Here is a 19,630-nt window from a genome sequence, read left to right on the forward strand (position 1 = left end):
AGAGCACTTATCAAAACATTGCAAAATCAATAAGTACTTCAGAAACATGTAACACTCGGGAATAAAGTAAAGCACAAGATTATCAAAACACAAGCTTTAACACACACTTTAAAATGTATACAAATTTTAAGATGAACAAAAATATAGAACCTTGGCATGAAAAATTACACTTAAAATAAATATGACCAAGAATGATAAATAGAACATGTGACTGTCGTGTATGTAGAGTGTAACGTGTGTATGAAGTGAAACAAGAAAAGGGTTTATAAAAACATCAGGAGCAGTGGAGGATTATTGCACAATATTGCACATGGATGACTGTATCAAGTGTAGTGTTATTGCTCAAATGATGGGTAGCGTCAGTTGGCTCACAGGAACGACTGCGATTCCAATCTTTTGGCTCAGAGTGCGCGACGGTCTGAGGGATGCATGAAACAGTTCTAACATCTGGTTCACTCTGCAGCTACTGCTACTTCAGCGCTTGGACTGTGTCGTTTCAGACAAACATTTCTGCACGGCTTCTCTGTGTCGTTCCATCCAAACTCCAAACTGTTTGAGTTTGCATTGTCACTGTGGTCGAGAAAGTAGCCAAAAATCTTCATTTCCCGTAATGATCAAAACAAAGGCGGTCCTTTTTTCAAACAGTGTTAGTGATACTTTATTGATCCCTGAAGGGACATTGTCTATTCTCTCGCCACATCCTCTGGGAGGTCAGATGTCAGTGTCAGCCACAGTGCAGCAGTCTAGTGTGCGGGAGGGATTTGGGAGCATCAGTTCAGGGACGCCCTTAAGCTGTGCAGACGCATGCTGGTGTGGTGGCGTGAACTCATGGGTCAGTTTAGGGACAATCACTGAACCTCCGTGCTTCTGTGTCACCAAAGTCAAACTGCTCCAGTGGCACGTGGTCACTCTGTAAACATTTGAGATGACACGAGTAAAACAAGGCTAATAGTATTCTTTCACGGTGAATCTTCGTCTACGCTGGTCAGTAATCGGGGTATTGTGATGATTTGGCTCAGAAAACACTCACAACGGTCAAATTGCACTTGATTATGTGATGTCTCTTTTTAGAACAAATGGTGAATGTAATGTGTAATGTATCACACGTCAATCTTTTATTGAATTTAAGCGTGAAACCAACACAAAAAGTATATCTGTATAAAGGATGAACACAAACACAAGTCAGTGTCATCTCATGAGTAACATTCTGCTCGCGTAAACAGTGGCAGGTGCCGTTTACATTGGCATCGACTTTGTTGACATAGCCTATTTGGAATGCAACATCTTTGCGTCACCGATGCCTTTAGTGAAGCATTTTCTAGTTCCTTTGTTGGCACGATGTCACTTCTGGAAGTGGCCAAGGTGTCTCAGTGACCTTGTTCAGACTGCCAAAAGCAATCAGCTGTTTTGCATATTCAGTTTTTATTCAGGTCGGTGTTGAAATTACGAGTCATAATTAATCCTCATTCATCATTTTTAAAGGATTACAGGATTATAGTGTTACACAAATTAAACAATTGAATGTCTTAAAAAAAAAAAGGCACATAAATCATCACCTCTGTGTCATATCCTTCCTTTTGCATTGCAGGATGTCATTCATTAAAACAAAGGAGAAATTAGCCCACACCCTGGTTGCTGGTTTCATCCAGTTTGTTGTCACAATAATCACCTCTGTGGGGCTGCGGTCTCTGATGGTGAAAGCAGGCAAATGCCATCAGATCTTCATTAATCACCAGCCTCCCTCTCAGTGTTGTAGTGACAAAATGCTCAGTCACAGTAATGATATTTGATGGCGCCGGCACAGATCAATCAATGTATCGACAAATCCACCCCTTGCTCAGTCTATATTCACCGTGTGACATTCCTCCTCTCTGTTGGTGGTCTTGTTTTAGCTGCTGGACAGTTTTCTGTTTTGTTTTTTTTTTGCAGTCTAACATTGGATTTATGATGGGAAGCATGAAGACAAGCACAGCATGTACTTTAACTCAGCTCCAAGGGACACAGGAGTAGAAGAAGCAGACATGAATACTTCTACAAATTTAAAGCGGCAGCGCAGAGGGCTGTCACTTTTTTGCAAAAATCCATTTTGAACGAGTTTATAATTAATTTAAATAAATTTGCTGCACACTGTATATGCTTTCATCTCCAAGATGCTGTGGGGCTTACAGTGTCATATGACATGGTAGGAAACCTTCAAGGGCCCCCTGCTGGATTGTAAGGGGTGCTCCTTCAATAGGCATTAATGAGACCAACCAGAGATCCAAAGATGTACGGTGCTTAACAAATAAATAAAAATATATAAGTCCACCTGACATGAAAACAAGAAAAACATGAATATTTTGGAAATCTTTCAAAAAGTTGTTTCAACTAAAAATTTTATTTTTATTTATTTGGCAAATTATACTCAAATTTGAGCCGGCCAGATAGGAATCAAGTATTACATTCAACCACTAAAAGTAATTTTTCTGTTGAGGAATACAAGTAAATAACTATAATTTGACATCTTAATTTTTTTTTTTTACATTTAAAACATTTGAAATTTGATGGATAACAATATTACTAACATTTTGGCATTCAAAATATCATTTTGTTTAAAGAGCTTTTACATATTTGTGTATCAACCATTAAAGAAACATAATTGCAATTGCTGTTCATTTAGGGCAGCTGTGGTGGTGCTTTAATATATTTGTTAACCACTGTATGTACATGAAAAGGTCATTTAAATCCAGTGACTTTGTTTCATCACATTTGGTCATACGTGTTTTTACAGCTATTTGAACCCTGATTACAAAAACAATGTAAATTCAAACCTTTTATTTTTCACAGCCTCTCATGTTCCCACCACTTTTAATGTAATTATTTAACTCATGTGAGCGATTACTTTCCTCGTATAAGCTGCATTTGTGGAAAAAAAGATGGACTGTGATGTTCAGAGTGGCCATGGTTACTTTGATTCAGGCTTGGCCATGTTATGACGCATTCTCTGAATGAAATGGTTTGGCGGAAATCACTTATACCATGCGCTGTAGTGATTCAGTGATGAAATATGATAGAGAGACTGCATCTCCCACATACTGCATGGCGACGGGATCTTAAATAGCCAGGCACATGGGACCATGCTCTGGGGTAGGGTTGTGAATTTTACCACGACGGGATGTCAGACATTGTCTCCTTGCTGAAACGTGGCCAGAATATCTCTCTCCCTAAATATTTCAGTTGTTGACATTAGATATCGCTCTGCACGGCTCTCAGAAACAACAAATGTGCTTCCAGCTGAGCATGAAAATTGAAAACATGAGGGAGACAAAGAGCAAAGTGAAACACGCAGAGGATGATGACGCAAACTCCTGACACTGGAAGAGTTTTTTCACGTGTGTTCTCATAGAGGTCGACAACAGGGTTGTTTTCAGTCATTGGATTCTGAATGTTGTGCGTTTATCCGTGACATCTTGTAGCTCCCATTTTGTCACACGTGGCTCAACTAACAGTTTCGCAAAAGTCAGCGCTCGTTGTGTCGCAACGCTATTGACATAGCATTTCATTTTGTTATTGTTTCAACATATGCCAGCGCCATAGGTACAGTAAATGAGGCTAACGGTGAGACGAGGTGAACGTGGGCTTCAATTAAACATCATTTTCGTACAAAGGTTGACTCATTTTCTTTTTTAATTTACTGTAGAACTTTCTAGCAGGCAAAGCTATTTGTCTTTCATTCTATTTATTTGTTCATCGTTGTAATTGGTATCAAAGCACCGTTGCCTTTAAAGAGCCTTTAAAGTACATTGTCAAAGCCATGTTTTGTCATATATTGCCTTCGTATACAGCTTTGAAAATCTATCTATCATCAGAACCTGTACGACTTGTCGGTTTTACAACCTAACAAGATGCTGTCTAACTTCTACCACTAACAAGGTACTGTCTAACTTCCAACTCCTAACTGACTAACTGCTAACTGACGTCTGCTTAACTATGTATGTGGAATAAACCTTCAGAAAGACAGTCGAGTTGTGCCCGCCGTACTTGTTCTGGTCACCCTTTCCAGAAGGGAGCATTGAGCTGGAAAGACCAGCCAGCAGAAATCTGGACATGTTAAATCCGCTACATTTACCATGTGGGAAAAAATAAACCATCATAATCCGCTCTGTATCTGTTTATGGTCCACTGTGGGTGCTGAAAGTTTATTTCTCGAGGATGCGGAGAACTCCCCTTGATAAATCAGTTGAGAATGGGGAAATGGATTCATAGAAATCCATAATGCGCAGCTGAGGTTTGTTTTGTCCTGACTGAGACACTGTCCCTCTCTCTTGTCTTCTCCACAGTCACTTCACTTCACTCTCGTTGGACACAAATTACAGATGCAAAATAAAACATCACACAAACTTCTTCATTTCATACAAAGAAACCACTGGTTTAGTTAAGGCTGGAATAAAAAAAAAGGGAAATCCTTCAATCAGCCATTTCCTGTATCCTCTGCATATTGCAGACTTAATAATCTCATGTGACAGCAAGTCAGCTAATAGCCGAGTCGGCAGATTTGTTTCTTACTTTTCCGTCGATGGTGCAGAACCAGAAATACTTCCCCCTCTCGCTGCTTTTCAGATGCTTTGGTGTCATGATGAGGACGGTTTAGTTTGATTGTGTCCTCCATTGTCTCCACAAAACAACACAGCGTCACTGTGTGTGGACAAAGTAATGTTGGTCATTAGAACAGACGGTATGATTTGCTTCTAGGCTGTATATTTTAAACTCGTAAAACTTTTTTGAGTTTGAGTTTGAACTACGACTTTACCGTTGCCCTGTGTGATTATATTAAATAAATAGTGTGTTAATATTTTAATGATATACCTGGTTAATGAGAATTTGCAGCATGAGTTTTGTGAACATTTCTTTTGCAACCAAACAAAATGTATGAAAACTTAAGTAGAGCTGAAATGATTAATTGATTATTAATCTATTACTAAATTAATCAACAACTGTTTTGATAATCGATTCATCGGTTTGAAGCTTTTTTCATGATTAAAACAAGATTTCCGATAGTTTAAACTTCTTGAATGTGAATATTTTCTTAATTTCTTTGCTCTGGATAACAAAGAAGTCATTAAAAGTCAAACATGAAACATTGAAACATGAAACGGTATTGATTTGAACGGGGACGTGGTGAACAGTTTTGCCATTCACCCATTCACTCATCTTTCTTACCCAGTCACACACTACCGGCCAAGGACACATCCGCACGTAGAAGTTGAAAGACGACTTGCTCTACCACTGAGCCCCTGTCGTCCAAAATCAGTAGCTATATCCAGCCCTGGCTTTAAAGAAGATCAGCTGATCTCCTCTTAACATAGTATATGATGTTATGATATAAAAGTTTGCCATAGAAAGAATACAATTTTGTGGGGAAAAAAAGGTTGAATGTGATGTTGAAGATGCTAATAAATGAGTTAAAGTACATTAAAAATATATTGTAAAACTGGGAAACATGGGAACAGGGAGAGCGATGGAGAGAGACTACCTGTCGGTCTGGCAGCAGAAAAAAGTCTGCACTCCTTTCTCCCAATTAATCATGTTGAATATAAATAAGTAAAATAGCTAATTATTAGGCAGTGTTACAAATGAGAAACAAGACAAACAAACGGGGGCATAAAAAGAGTGATTAGAAGTGACATAACACTGAGCCAATGTCAGTGTTGTTAATCAGCACCACTAATAAAAACCTCGGGTCGTTGTGTCGTCGTTGTTGTTGTTGCAGGTCTGCTGAGATGTTTGACACGCAGCTGTTTTGACGCCTCAGACAGTTTCATTATTCACCGGCTGCTGTTTGTGTGGCAATGACTTAATGGTGTGTGTCATGTGTTTGTGTGCACATCTGTCCCGTAAACACAGCCCACACTCATGCGGACACACAGACACTAAAGTGACTGATGATGATGTTTGTGAATGAGACAAACAGGTAACAAGGTAACAGGTAATGCTCCACCAGCAATGAAGTGTGTATGTGTCTCTTAGTGCTTGCTCTCTCTCCCAGGGTTTAAACATTTCTACCAGCTCAATGAAACGGAAACATCTTAATAATGAATTGTGTTTTGTGTATTCTTTCATTTTCATTCCAGGCTCAATTTTGTCCTGTTTTGTCCAGAGACTCGGTTTATTCTGGCCCAGCATAACATTCTTACACCGAGTAGTCAAAGCTAAAATCATTTTCTAATATATTGTGTTTTCTACTTGACCTGATCATATTTATTTTATTCGTCGCAGAAATAACCATTGAACATATGCACCACTGTCCCATTCAATTTAGAAAAAAATGTCAGACTGATTCTGACTTGTGGGTCATTGTCTCAGGAATGTCAATTGCATTTTGGTTTAAGGAGGAAAAGGAATTGATATTTATCTCTACTGCTGTATGATAACTAACTGGGAAATGATGCTTCACAGCCAAAAAGCCTGCTCGCTCTGTACGGATATGTGATGTAATGAGAGCAAATGGAGTCTGACTATGTTTGTCTCCATCTTACCTGTCTCTCGTCACACTCCCTCGCCTCTTTCATTATTTCCGTCTCGCCATGCTTTTGCTTCACTGCACCAATTAGCTTGCATCTCTTGGTCCTGGTTTGACATCATCTGAGACCTGGTCCTCCGCACGTCAACTCCCCACGGGCTATATTCTGCAGCCACGTGACTCTTTATCCTGCTGTGCCTAAGTTCATCACGTGGATAACCCCCCCGCAACCCCCCACCCCCGTCTGTCCCCATTCGAGTGTCTTCCCCTGACACGACCTCTCTATAATGTTGTTTAGTCTGGATCTGTTTCTGTCAAGCTAAGTCTGCACAATAATTCAATAACAATAATATGTGCTGCCATTTAATTCTCTTCAATATCAATATAAGATAAAGAGTGGTCTCAAGTGAAGCAAAACCTCACTCCTGGAGATATAGTGACCAGGGAGAAACTCATGGGTCTCCTTGGGTCAAGTCATCTAAACCATTCCGGGTGCAAAATGACTTGTTTCGCAGTGTGTTGGTCAAAACAAAATCAGGCACTCTGGAAATGGACTCATAAAACTACAAGACCTACTGAAGTGTATACTAAAAGCTTGTATGTATATTGCAGGCTTCTCCTTGCTATGTTTGAGTAATTGGTAGCCTTACTGCCTCCCAATTAGGAGCTGGGAAATGTTGGTGCCAGTATTGAGTTAATTTAAATGATGAATGCAGGATTACTTGTTAGAGTGTAACTTGTGAACAGTGTAAGTAGTTAATTGGCCTTAGATAAAGGGTACCATGCATGGGCAATTTGATGGCTTTGATCGATCGAGGGATAGAGAGTTATGTACTGGAAAATATTTAGCATTTTGTGAGGTTGATGTGTCCGTTAGAAGCTCTACTAGGTTTGGTGTACAAAGGTTTTCTGATCGTGTTACGTTAGGTAATGTTATATTAATGTTAAATCAATAGGGAATATTGTCTTATGTGTTGTCAATCCGAGAGAGGTTTGGATATAATGTAGATGGAAATGTAACCTGTATGCACCTGCTACGAGTCAAGCCCATAGTTTGCCGCTGCATTCCTACATTCAGAATCTACCAATATGATGTTTATGCACCATGCAAACACACTTTGAGAAAAAACACATAATTGCAATTATGTTTTTCGAGTGGAAAAAAAAAAGTCTTGACATTTTATCCTGAAAATTATCTATATCAACTGATGTTTTTGACCATATTGTCAAAAGCACAAAAGTAAAGTAAAAAATGTCATATCTATAGTTGCTTTTAAACATTTCTGGTAATTTCCATGCATTTTCCACATATTTCTTACATTTTTTAAATCTTCCCCTTGATGATTTCTCTTTTGTCTGAGAAATGCTGTGGAGAATCAGAATGTTTTTAAAGGAATGGAAATCTGAATGAATAATAATAATAATAACAGTAATAATAATCATAGATTTTTATTTATGTACAGCTTTTTAACAAATGCTCAAAGACACGTTGCAACAATATTAAGCAAGCAAGAATAAAGGCCTAAAATGAAATGAATGTTTAAACTGCTTTGAAAACCTCTTTATTCTTACAGCAACAAAACATTGAATCAGCAGTTCTTTGATGACTTTAAGACAAATGTAGACACAAATAAATTGTAGGGAGTTTATCTACTTGATTACTTGTGATGTAGCACCCCGTTTCCTTTTTATTATAATCATAAATAAGCAATTTCCTTGTATTCTGGAAACAGTGACAATAAAGGCATCTGAAATAAAAATAAAAATCTCTCATCTAAATAACATGGCTTTTTTTTACAACTGTAATGTGTTTTTTCTCCTTAATAATTTACTTACTAAAGTCTAGTCCTTTTTGAACCAATGAGAATGAAGCAAGTCGAGAGGAAAAAAACAAACATTATTAATGGGTTTTAGTTCAATCTGAGGCGTTATCAGAAAAAGAGATTGATATGGATTAGCTTGCTCACAGTGTTTGTTACTCTACTGCTGTTTATTTCATAGGGTATGGCCAGATGGTGTGTGTGGGTGTGTGCTGTATGTGTGTACGTGTGTATTTGTGTATGGAAAATTAAATGCTGTAGATGTATTTCAGTTTTGCCAGTATTAAACGTATCCGTCATTTTGTAGCCGCTGGCCCTCGTTCCATCATCAATTCTGTTTCCCATTAACGTTGTTATTTCATGATCCGAAAGGGTTTTTTTTTGTTGTACGCAAGCATGCGCACAAGTGTGTGTGTGTGTGTGTGTGTGTACGTGTACCTGTGTCTGCTGAGTCATTTAGCCAATGGTGGTGAGACGCAGTGTGTGTGGCTGTCAATGACTTTTACTAAATATGCTAATAGCCCGACACCTGTTTTGTATAAAAAGAGGAAAAATCCGCCCTCGTCAAACATACTCTCATACACTTTGCTCACAACACGAGAGAAAAAGGACCAGGGATATTTTTTTGTGTGGCTTTTTTCCCCTTATGAGGTTAATAATTGATTACAAATGTCTTCCGTTCACTCGTGTCTGTGTTTGTGTTGACACGTTTCTCTGTCTCTCCTCGTTTTCAGTGATGGAGCCCATGACGGTGACGACGTCGGTGGTCGGACCGGAGGAGTTCGACCGCAATGCCCCGCGGATCTGTGGCGTGTGCGGTGACAAGGCGACCGGCTTCCACTTCAATGCCATGACCTGCGAGGGCTGCAAGGGCTTCTTCAGGTGTGTGTCATCCCTGAACTGATATGGATGCTTGTGTGTGTGTGTGTGTGTGTATCTTGTCGTGTCAGGTGTCATTGGGGATTTATCTGTCAACCTCTAACTGAAATACATTTCTGATTTAAATCTACACTGTTTATATGCACTATATTAAATCTGATGTTACTTATAGCAAAAAACATGTCTGATGTTAGCGTTCATGTTTTTCTTTTTGGCTGCATGAGTAGGTATTATTCGGTGGTTTCCATAATCCTATTTCCAATCATTCGGCCACACAGGGATACATTCAATACTTTTACTTCTTCATCATGAATTCAGAAGTAATAAACTAAATTTTAATCCCACTAGCCGCAGGAAATAGAGCAAACCCATCATCCCCTCAAACAGGATGAGCTGGTTCAGGAGTTCAATTAGGAATTATGAAAAAATACAGTTGAAAAATGTAAATGAATTGACCAGTGAGATGATTGTTTTTAAATATTTTGCTGTAAGGAAATATGAATTAAAACTCCATGGCTTGTTTCAGTAAAGTTTGAAGTTCATCCTGAGTCCAGAAGTAATTTAATTTAATTTAAACTTAGTTATACATAAGTTTTAAACATTCAAAAGGGGAATTAATTCATTGACAGATGATTAATATGAGAGCTGCAACATATTTTAATCACCAGCGGGAATGAGTGATTCTATTAAGTGAGTCCTGTGTTGCATTCCTGCAGGCGCAGTATGAAGCGCAAAGCCTCCTTCACCTGCCCATTCAACGGAACCTGCACCATCACCAAGGACAACCGGCGCCACTGCCAGGCCTGTCGACTTAAACGCTGCATTGACATCGGCATGATGAAAGAGTGTGAGTTGAGACCTTTTTTGTGATCGCCGACATCCTAGAAATGCTGCTGATGTTTTGGAGTTGAAGCAAAATGCTAAATGTGTCTGATGCCGTATGGGATGGGCTGGGTTTTAACGTAGCGATATTAAGGCTCCGTTACCTCTGTCATTAATAATTGATGTATTATTGATTTCGTTCTTGTGGGGTACAGTAGAGCATCTGCTTATGATGCTGCTTTGCTGTGTGAAATACAGTTTGTTGTCTTTTTTTTTTTTTTTCAGTATTTGACCAGATGGGTTTTTTTTCAGTCCGTGCCAAATGTGCGCACACCCCCAGCTTGACACACAAAAATCCAGTTAAAGGACAGTAGCCTATAGTCGGGGCAGGAGATTTATCTGTGCTTTGTGCTCGAGCAGCTTAGTCAATGGCTGTCTTGTCTGTGTGCCTCAGTGTTTTTGGCTCGTTGGCTTGGCTTCCAGTCAGTACAATAAAGTAGAAAAATATTACATTAAAATCCACTATTTTAATCAATGCAACAGTCCAAATTAAATCAATAAGAAGAAGTACAGCGTTGCCAGAATAAATGATTTAACTCAGGCCTTTGTGTTAGTGTTATTGGCTCCTGATCTTTTATGTTTACTTGTTTGTCATTATACTGATTTAACTTGTGCCTAATAGCTGGTGGTTAAATAAAGGATTAGTGGTTTACAGCTTACATGGCTTTTAATTTGATACTTAAAGACAGTCAGGAAGATCGGAAGCTTTGTCCAGGTGTAAACTGATCTGATTTGCTACAAGAAGACAGACAGTACTAGTTATGCATAGGTTTGGCTGCTGGGCCATATGGTAAACAGCCGGGGGCAATTAGTAGCTGCAAATAAAAAAGCATTTAATCTTGCTTTTGTCCCACCAGATGGGCATTTTAAGACTTTCTCAAGCGGCATAATAATATACAGTATCTTGACTAATTCATTTTTTTTGTCTGTTGGAAAGGCAGAGTGACACCTCTGTGCTCGTACCCACGTTGCTTATGCATACAGTAGCAGGGTGTAATGCAAGTAGAGCGTGCTGTGAAAGGAGAGTGAGACATCGAGGCGACACCTTGTCTCTACACGTTCGTAATGACTGACACACAGCGGCGTGTTATTAATCTGCATGTTGATAAATTAGCACTTTACCTGCAGTGATTATTTCACTTATTTAAATGAAAACAAGCTGAGGACGTCGGCATGCTTTGGAATACTAACCCACAAAGAGGGGAAAAGAAAGGGCGAAAAAAAAGAGGAAGGAAAGTGGGGGGGTGGTGGGGGGTTACATATTGTGTAACAATGGCTCCCTTTCTTCAAAGAGATGCATACTGGTATTTCCCACATATCAGTCTCATGCGGGCCAAATGTATATATGCATGCACACGTGTGTGTGTGTGTGTGTGTGTGTGTGAGAGAGAGAGCGAGAGAGGGGTTCAGACAAATGATAACAACCATGCCTACCACAAATAGCCACATGACACTGGAATGTCTGTGTTTCATTGAGAAAAGATGAGAAGACAAGCAAGCCAGAAGGAAAGGAGAGAGAGAGTGTGCGTGCTCGAGAGAGAGAGAGACCCTTATCTGTATAAAATGGTCTCTTTGTTTCTCACAGCTAGTATACAGGCTTAAAGAAAGCCCACCATGTTCTCATTCTGCTGTGAAATAGAGTGGCACCGATTTTTTTCTCTGCTCCTGGTATTAACATTCGTCCTCAGTGATGCAAGCTCAAGTTTTCACCCCTGGCACTGAAGTGAATCTTGGATGTGTCGTCTCCTGTGACTACATACAGTTAGGGCCTGTATTTGGACAAAGACACACATTTTGTACACCACCACAATGAATGTGAAATGAAAGACTCGGGGTGTGATTAAAGCGTAGACTCTCGGCTTGTGCGTTAACTTCTGAGGAATTATAAGTATTTTTATACACTGTCCATATTCAAGGGCTCAAAAATAACAGGACAAGCTGAAATCATGGTAAATAAAAGGCTTGTGTTGAAAATGCTTTACAGTCGATGACTTTCTGAAGTCTGGAACCCATGGACATCACCAAATGCTAAAGTTTCCTCACGAGTTATGCTTTGCCAGGCCTTTACTGCAGCCGCCTTCAGATGCTGCTTCAGTTGCTAATCAGATCTGGCATTCCCTTTGTTCATATACAAACTGTCACCATGTTGAGGAAAAAAAAAGATGTTTTTAGCATACTGTACTCTACGGATGTGTCAGCTGTGTGTTTGTGTGAGCATGTGTGAGACTTGAGTGAGACTTAAACCATTAGAAAAATAAATGATGTCCAGTGTTAATATTGAGAACGTCAGGTGAGGAGGCGGTCTCTAATGCATCTCCATCACAGATTGCATTCATACATACTCAGGAATGAGACCACCTTTGAATGTGATTTTTTTTACAGTGACAGCTGTAAACGGCACAATCATTCCAGGACAAGGCTGATGATAATACGCTGGTGGTGGTTCAAATAAACCCTTGAATAACTGCCATCATCTGCAGACTTTAGATCACTTATTACACTTATTAAATCACTTATTAATTCTTAAGTACCAGGCAGCTTTATTCATACAGCTGCACTTTTCTGCACATGGAGCTATGCACTTACAGTATCTTCTGGCATTGAAATCACTGTCAAGTAAAAAAAAAGTCTTTTTCAGAAATGTGCCTTCATGACTGTGAGGTTGGCACACTCGGAACAATTAATAACGCTGTCTTTGATTAAAGCTGAATTGATTTCCTATCCTCCATGTCAAATGTGCAGTTCCCCCTCTGTCCAGCCGCTCTTGAACTTGGGAAAACAAATAAACAGTCGCATAATGTGTTTTGCATTTGCGTCTAAAGCTGTAAAACAGATCATCCCGATGAAGAGACGAAAACAGACGAAGGACAGTCACTGTGTGTGGATTACTGGGTATTTCTGTGTCTGGAAGCTCAAGCCACAGTCCATACAGTGTTTGAGCCAAAGTGGACTCAGTTTATTTTTTCCTCTTTAAAATAAATAAATCCGGGTTCAGTAGGTCATGGTTGAGGTACTGGCTTTACCTCATTTTGAGCCAGGAAAAAGACTCTGTGTACATGTGTACTGAGTCTTGTTTGCGGGTTCTTGTGTTATGTGTGTGTGTGGGCATGCATACATTCTCTTCGCATGACTAAGGGGATACAAAAACACAGCATGTGTGTCCTGGAAATTACAAAACATGCTGTGGCCACAATCGATGCGAGTGCTGATTGATCAAAAGTTTCAAGCCTCACATTAATCATGGACTATTTGTCCCTCTGCTCGATTGTCTAAACACAGACGTTGATACACACACACACACGCACACACACAGTGTTAATAAAGGAGACACTTTGTTGACATGATTGATCTCCATGTTGTTTGTATGGTTGTGGTTAGGGAGTGAGCCTGTGATCTCTGGCTCACAGGACTACTGACAAAGCTTTAGAGACATTCGTGCACATGTTGATAGCACACGCTGTTCTAATGACCACATTCCTAACTGTCTCCCATTGTGTGTTCCTGTCTCTATGACTCTCACTGAAGCACTGGCCGATCGCGGCAGACTCGTGAACAGACTCTCTGCTCTGTCCTGGACTTGTAATGATGTCATCATTTACTACAGCAGCACTCGCAGATTAAGTGCACTCATGCTAAAGTAATGTACGACACTCACGCTGGTGTAAACAGGAAGCTGATTCTCTCCCCTGCAGTCGTTTGCTTGAGAAACAATGGTGAAAAAGTACGAACAAGGATTTCTGTTAAGACAACAACGAGGTGTTAATAAACCAAAATGCAAGTCTGCATGAGACAGAATAAAAAAACATCCAAGAAATCTATTAGAGTCAGCATTTGGCCTTCAGTTGTAGTTATATAATGTTTTCTCAAGTGTAAGTATATCTAATATTACGCTTGTGAATGCATTTTTGAGGTTCCATTACAATACAGTCAGCCTCTGTTTGTGTGTTTGTCTGAGTTTCTTGTGTCAGATTTGTTTGAGCTTCAAAAACATTCAGATTACAAGTGTGTGTGTGTGTGTGTGTGTGTGTGTGTGTGTGTGTGTGTGTGTGTGTGTGTGTGTGTGTGTGTGTGTGTGTGTGTGTGTGTGTGTGTGTGTGGGAGAGAGAGAGACCAGCTGAGAGCTGAGTGCAAACACCCTTGCTATCCTTGTTTGTCAAAGGTCAAAGCGATGCCAGAGAAAAAAAAAAAAAGACCTTCCCACTTGTGTGAGTGTCTGTGTTTGCATGCTTGCCGTGTTTGACTGTTTGCGTGTGTGTGTATTTGTAGCAGGTTAAGAATCACATAAGAGTTTTTTTTTTTTTTAAAACATCTTCAGTGTCTTTCAGTCGGAAAGCTTTTATCCAGGCTCTGTCCTCCACTTACTTCCCAAATCTTTAATTGTGTTTTAAGGGCCTTTTAATGGGTGAGGACTGAGGATTATAATAAACGCCAGATGCTCCATTTATAGTGGGATAAACCAAACATATGTTAACGGGGGGGGTGGGAATGAATCCAAACAAACTTTTATACACTGTAGACAATTTTAGCTTACTTTTAACTGTGTTACACAATGTGCACTCCAAAGATAGCGGAGACTTAAAGGAATACTTCACTAGAATTGGGGTAGTATTTTTGAAAAATTGTGCTTCCCAACCTCAGTTTCCCCTGAGTCGAGAAATATCTTCACTTTTTTTTTTTGCTCACCAGTGACACTTGGTCCGAGTCTTTAAACTGCAACGCTAATTCCGCACTTTTTAGACCCACTCGTAGGGGGACGGGACCTCATTCCCAGAATGTAAACAGTGGCCGCCATCTTTGCTAACAGTTATGCTAACAGGACTAAGTGTCACTGGTGGGCACGTAACAAACAAAAGAATGAAGATATTTCTCAACTCAGGGAAAACTGAGGTTGGGAAGCACAATTTTTCAAAAATACTACCCCTATTCTAGTAATACAAAGCTAAATGCAAATTTAAAGCTAGTGTCTGTAAGTTTAGAAAAGCTAGCTACTACAGGCTACACATTGAAAACATGCCATCAGGCCCCTTTTTCTAGCTAAATTTTATCTGTCCTTTCTGCTTCAGTGCAGTTCGATTGAAATGACTGGCCGACCATAATGGGAGAGTCCTTTTCTTATTCTTAATTTATTGGTGGTTACTTGATTGAGTGTGACAAATAAAGATAAAAAGAGGATGTCAGAAACAAATTCTTTAATTGTTCATACTGAAGCATTGTAAAACAAATGATCCGTTTTTACTGTTTTACACGTTTGGTACTGTAACTGCAAGAATTTGGCGAGTAGACAACATGTCAACTATTGTACTTGTGTCACCACATCATCCTGCACAGCTCCATTGTGATCTGCTGGCGAGCCATTTCGCATCACACTCAGCATGTGTGGGTGCCCTGATGCCTGACTGACCTGAATTTACCCCCTGATCATCACAGGCCTGGAGCAGTGATGGAAAAATCCTGGCCCCACACCAAATCCAGCATGACATATATCACAGCAGATCTGAGAATTAGCCGCCTCCATTGTGTTCACTCCAGTGGCCGGTTAATGAGTAAGCCTGCTGTGAACCTTCAGCCTCCACACTACTTCTCAACACCTTTTTCATTGTCAGTGTGGCAATATTGGTGTTTACCAAACTCAAATGAATAGATTTATTTCATCAAGCACCCTCGATGTTTGCCTTTCTCTCTGTCTTTCTTTCTTTGCTCCTCTCTGCCATTCAGGGCACCACATCACCACATCCAATCAGTCCCTGCCAAACAGCAAACTTTCTTTGGTAAACTGCTGCGTCTCTGCCAAACACCGTGTGATGGTTAAGATGTCCCTTTGATGGCGTGTTGTGTTTTTTTGTGTGTGGACTCCTGCCTTAACGATGCCATCCAGGGCTTAAACTTGGCTAGAAACTGACTGGTTCAATTATGTCCCGGCCTTAGAATAGCTGCTTTGACGATCTGTGCCAAACTCTGCCTAAATTGTTGCTGTTAATGTTCAGGGTGCATGGTTATCCTCACCACAAGGAGTGGTACTGGCTTGGGATTAGATGGACACTGGAGCGGCGCCAAAGCCTAATTAATGATGGTGGTTTAAAAGAGATGAAAGCGGAGCAAATCCTTTGGTTAGCTAAAGCAGGCAGACTCATTTATTTGCCCTTTTAAGTCCGTGTTACCAAACTGTTGTTGTTGTCGTCGTCGACTGCATCACCACATCGTGTGCTTATGTAATGTTGCTTCTGTGGTCGCAGCAAGGGTACAATCACTGAATGTCCACTTCAAATATAGTTGCTTACGGCTTTCAGAAAAACAACCTGTATATAGTATGAGGGATTAAGACCTGAGCCCTATTCTAATTCTGACTCATCCATGCCATCATATTGGTTTGTTAAATTAGCGTTTCCTTTAAAGAACATTATTTTGTGTATTTATTCCTTTTTTGCCAAATATGCCTTTACTCCTTGCCATTGTAAAGGCTAAAACTACATTTTATAAGGTAATCTAATCATAAATGGCTGCGTTGAATGATTAAAACATCAGTTCTGGCGAGGACACAAGGACACTGTGCATATATTGTTTTTTACTATGCATTCAGTCTGCATGAACCAGGTCTCTCTTTACAATTAAAGTAGCTCTAAATCCAAACATATCAGTCTAAACAAATACATAGGCACAATTTAAGGGTGCTGAATTGGATGTCTACAATGTAGGAATGGGTGGGTTGCATAGGGGTAACATTTTAAACATGCTACATTAGTTAGTTGTGGCATGTTAGTTGTGTGAGCTAATAAAACAATCAAGGCAGTTGTTCATGTGATACACAAATATTAACCAGACTAACCCGGGAAATATGGTGCATTTACTTTCCACCCAGAGAAAGTTCTTTTTACTGTTTCAGCTGCATCAGATTTATTTGAGAAGTAGTGATCTCCATGCAGGAGCATCATGGCTGCACTCTCCGCTGACAGAGTTGTGGTGTTTTGTCCTGGCAAAGGCAACTAGATTCACTTCCAGGCATTTGACTTCTTCTGCTTCTTCCAAGTACATTAGTGCCATGGTTGATCTGAGCCCTCTGCTGGCGTAAGGCGTAACTACACCCTATGTGAGGTCCAGAGAAATGACGCATAGAGAGAAGAAAATAGGTTAAATTCAGCTATTAATTGACTGTGACCGTTGTGATGTGTCTGTGCAGTTATGTAGTTCATGGTTAATCAATCATATGTCACTGTGACTTGGAGTCAAAAAATAATAATATGGGACGACCTTTCAGAGGTCAGTGTGTTACTTCAGCATTTGACTACACACAGAGCCAGGCCAAATGTAAAACACCACCAAGGGAGTTAATTCTCTCTTATGTTATTAAACAATATTATTATTATTGTTCTCACTGTCTTTCTTTCTCACCTGCACTGTATCAACAAAAAAAGCCTTTCCTTTTAGACATTTAGCTAGATATTCCGATCAGGTTATGCATGATACTGTATGTCGGTTGGCAAGTACTGCATGTTTTTTCCGCAAGGAAATCTTTGCTCTGAATCTCTGTCCTTAAAAGCATACTTATTCATTCAGTTCTCCACGTGTGGTTCCAGCTCTGTACTTTATGTTCCGGGAACCTTGAAATACATCATCAGTGGCATCCAACACTGATGATGTAACACTCTGCCCGCCTGTTGCTGTAGGGTAAAATGAAATAACATGTTCTCACAATAACCCCTCGTAGGAATACGCTTGTCAGAGTACAGTACATTGAGGGTTTAATGCAGTAAGCGCTGCAGATTGAATGTGTTTTCAGGTGCAGTTGCAGGTGGTCCCATCTGCTTTCTCCATCAAAGACTCGGCGTGATATGTACGAACAGCAACAGTGATGTGCAGAAAAAGAAAATAGTCATAAATAGGCTCTGTTTACAGAGTAGACTAATAAGAAATGTAACAGATTTCCCTTTCCATTACAGATGTCACAATACACATACTGAGCTTTCAAGACACCTGTTTTTCATTTTCAATAATGTCTTCAGCCTTCAGCTTGTAATTCAAGGTTTCCTGTTTCACACCATCAGCGGCAACTTTACAACACACATCCAGATGTAGACGTCTTCAAAAGACAAATATGGCTCTGCACTAAATTGTATGTATGATTCATGCTAGAATTAATCAGAATAATTTGCAGTACACAAGGAGAAGAGTTCAAAATGGCCTGTGAGAACTGGAACACTCGTAGAAATGGCAGCTGTCTGATTTAGGGTTGGTTAAACGCTCCAGGGACACCAGCCTTACAAAACGGCCAGCTCCAGAGCTACAGTCTGTGCTGTGAGTTCAGGGGGAAAAGAGACCGTGTTTCTGTAGGTTATAGGAGTAACTTTGACCTAAACTCTTCCTGACCCACCACAGCTGTACAGCATGTTCTTTGCTCAGTGCCGTTTACAGAATATTTTCACAGCAGTGTTGCATTGCTTTCCGTTCTCTCTCTGTTCTCCGTTTTCAGCTATGAATTAAGTTTCACGTGTGTTCTGAGATACGGACATGTTTTACTGTTTGTCTGGTAGTTGGTTTACAACATAGCAACGACATAACAGATTTTATTACGGCTTTGACATTTCCCAAAATATGCTTTATTATGGTCAAAAGGGGTCAGTGTGAGCAAGGCTCTGTGTAAGAGCTGTGAGAAACGGACGACGCAGCATATATTATGCACACTGCTCGTTCTTTTTGATTCAGTGTGAATTGTATTTTTAAGCCAGCAAAAACAAATATAAATTGTTGCAGTATTTAATAAATGTCCGTTGGGAATATAACATGACAACTGACCAAGTCAAAAACAGATACATTCACTACATGTAATGCGTTCTTACTTTACTGTACCACTCTGCCTGCAGGCTTTTATTATTGCTGCAGCATAAATAAGGCAAGACGTTCTTTAATGTCTAGCATCAGTTACATCAGCTGTATAAAAAGGCAGCACACATGACAGACCTGCTCTGGCTGCTCAACAGAAACAAATGCTTCATGTAACCTTAAAATAAATTAAAATAAAATCTCTCCCAGCTAGTTAGTCTTAGGGATGGCTTGATACCACTTTTTCGTGTCGTGTCCAGTACTGATATCACAATCTTGATTCAGATATCAGCCTTTTTTAATATATGTATATGTGTGTGTGTATATATATATATATATATATATATATATATATATATATATATATATATATATATATATATATGTATATATATATATGTGTGTGTGTGTGTGTGTGTGTAATATGTATATATTAATTTACTTAATTTAAGAAACTACTTGGCTGTTTAAACTTCCCACTTTAAAACATAATGCTCCAACAAGGTAACATTCTGCTTCCAAAGACAAAGCGAGCAAACTCTTTTTTGCTGCTTTTTGTTTGTATTGATTGTAACTAGGTTTGTGTTTTTCCAATATCCAAACCAATACTGTTACTGAGTATCGTATCAAGAGTTCATATGAACTTTTTTTTCACATCACCCTCCATCCAAAAAACGAATGATGATTAATTCCTGAATATTTCAGGTTATCCTCCCAGTCACTTGCAGTATGCTAA

General features: G+C 39.6%; 1 protein-coding gene across 1 annotated transcript in view; it reads left to right on the forward strand.

The window, feature by feature from the left end:
• Positions 1-19,630, forward strand: part of LOC122777751 (vitamin D3 receptor A) — a 69,629-nt gene that overhangs the window by 37,584 nt on the left and 12,415 nt on the right. The window contains exons 3-4 of the mRNA XM_044039191.1: positions 9,054-9,201; positions 9,915-10,045. Of these exons, the coding sequence (XP_043895126.1) occupies positions 9,056-9,201; positions 9,915-10,045 (277 nt within the window). The 5' untranslated portion in view covers positions 9,054-9,055. The remainder of the gene's footprint in view (positions 1-9,053; positions 9,202-9,914; positions 10,046-19,630) is intronic.

The sequence above is a fragment of the Solea senegalensis genome, linkage group LG11 (genome assembly GCF_019176455.1).
Source record: "Solea senegalensis isolate Sse05_10M linkage group LG11, IFAPA_SoseM_1, whole genome shotgun sequence".
NCBI lineage: Eukaryota > Metazoa > Chordata > Actinopteri > Pleuronectiformes > Soleidae > Solea > Solea senegalensis.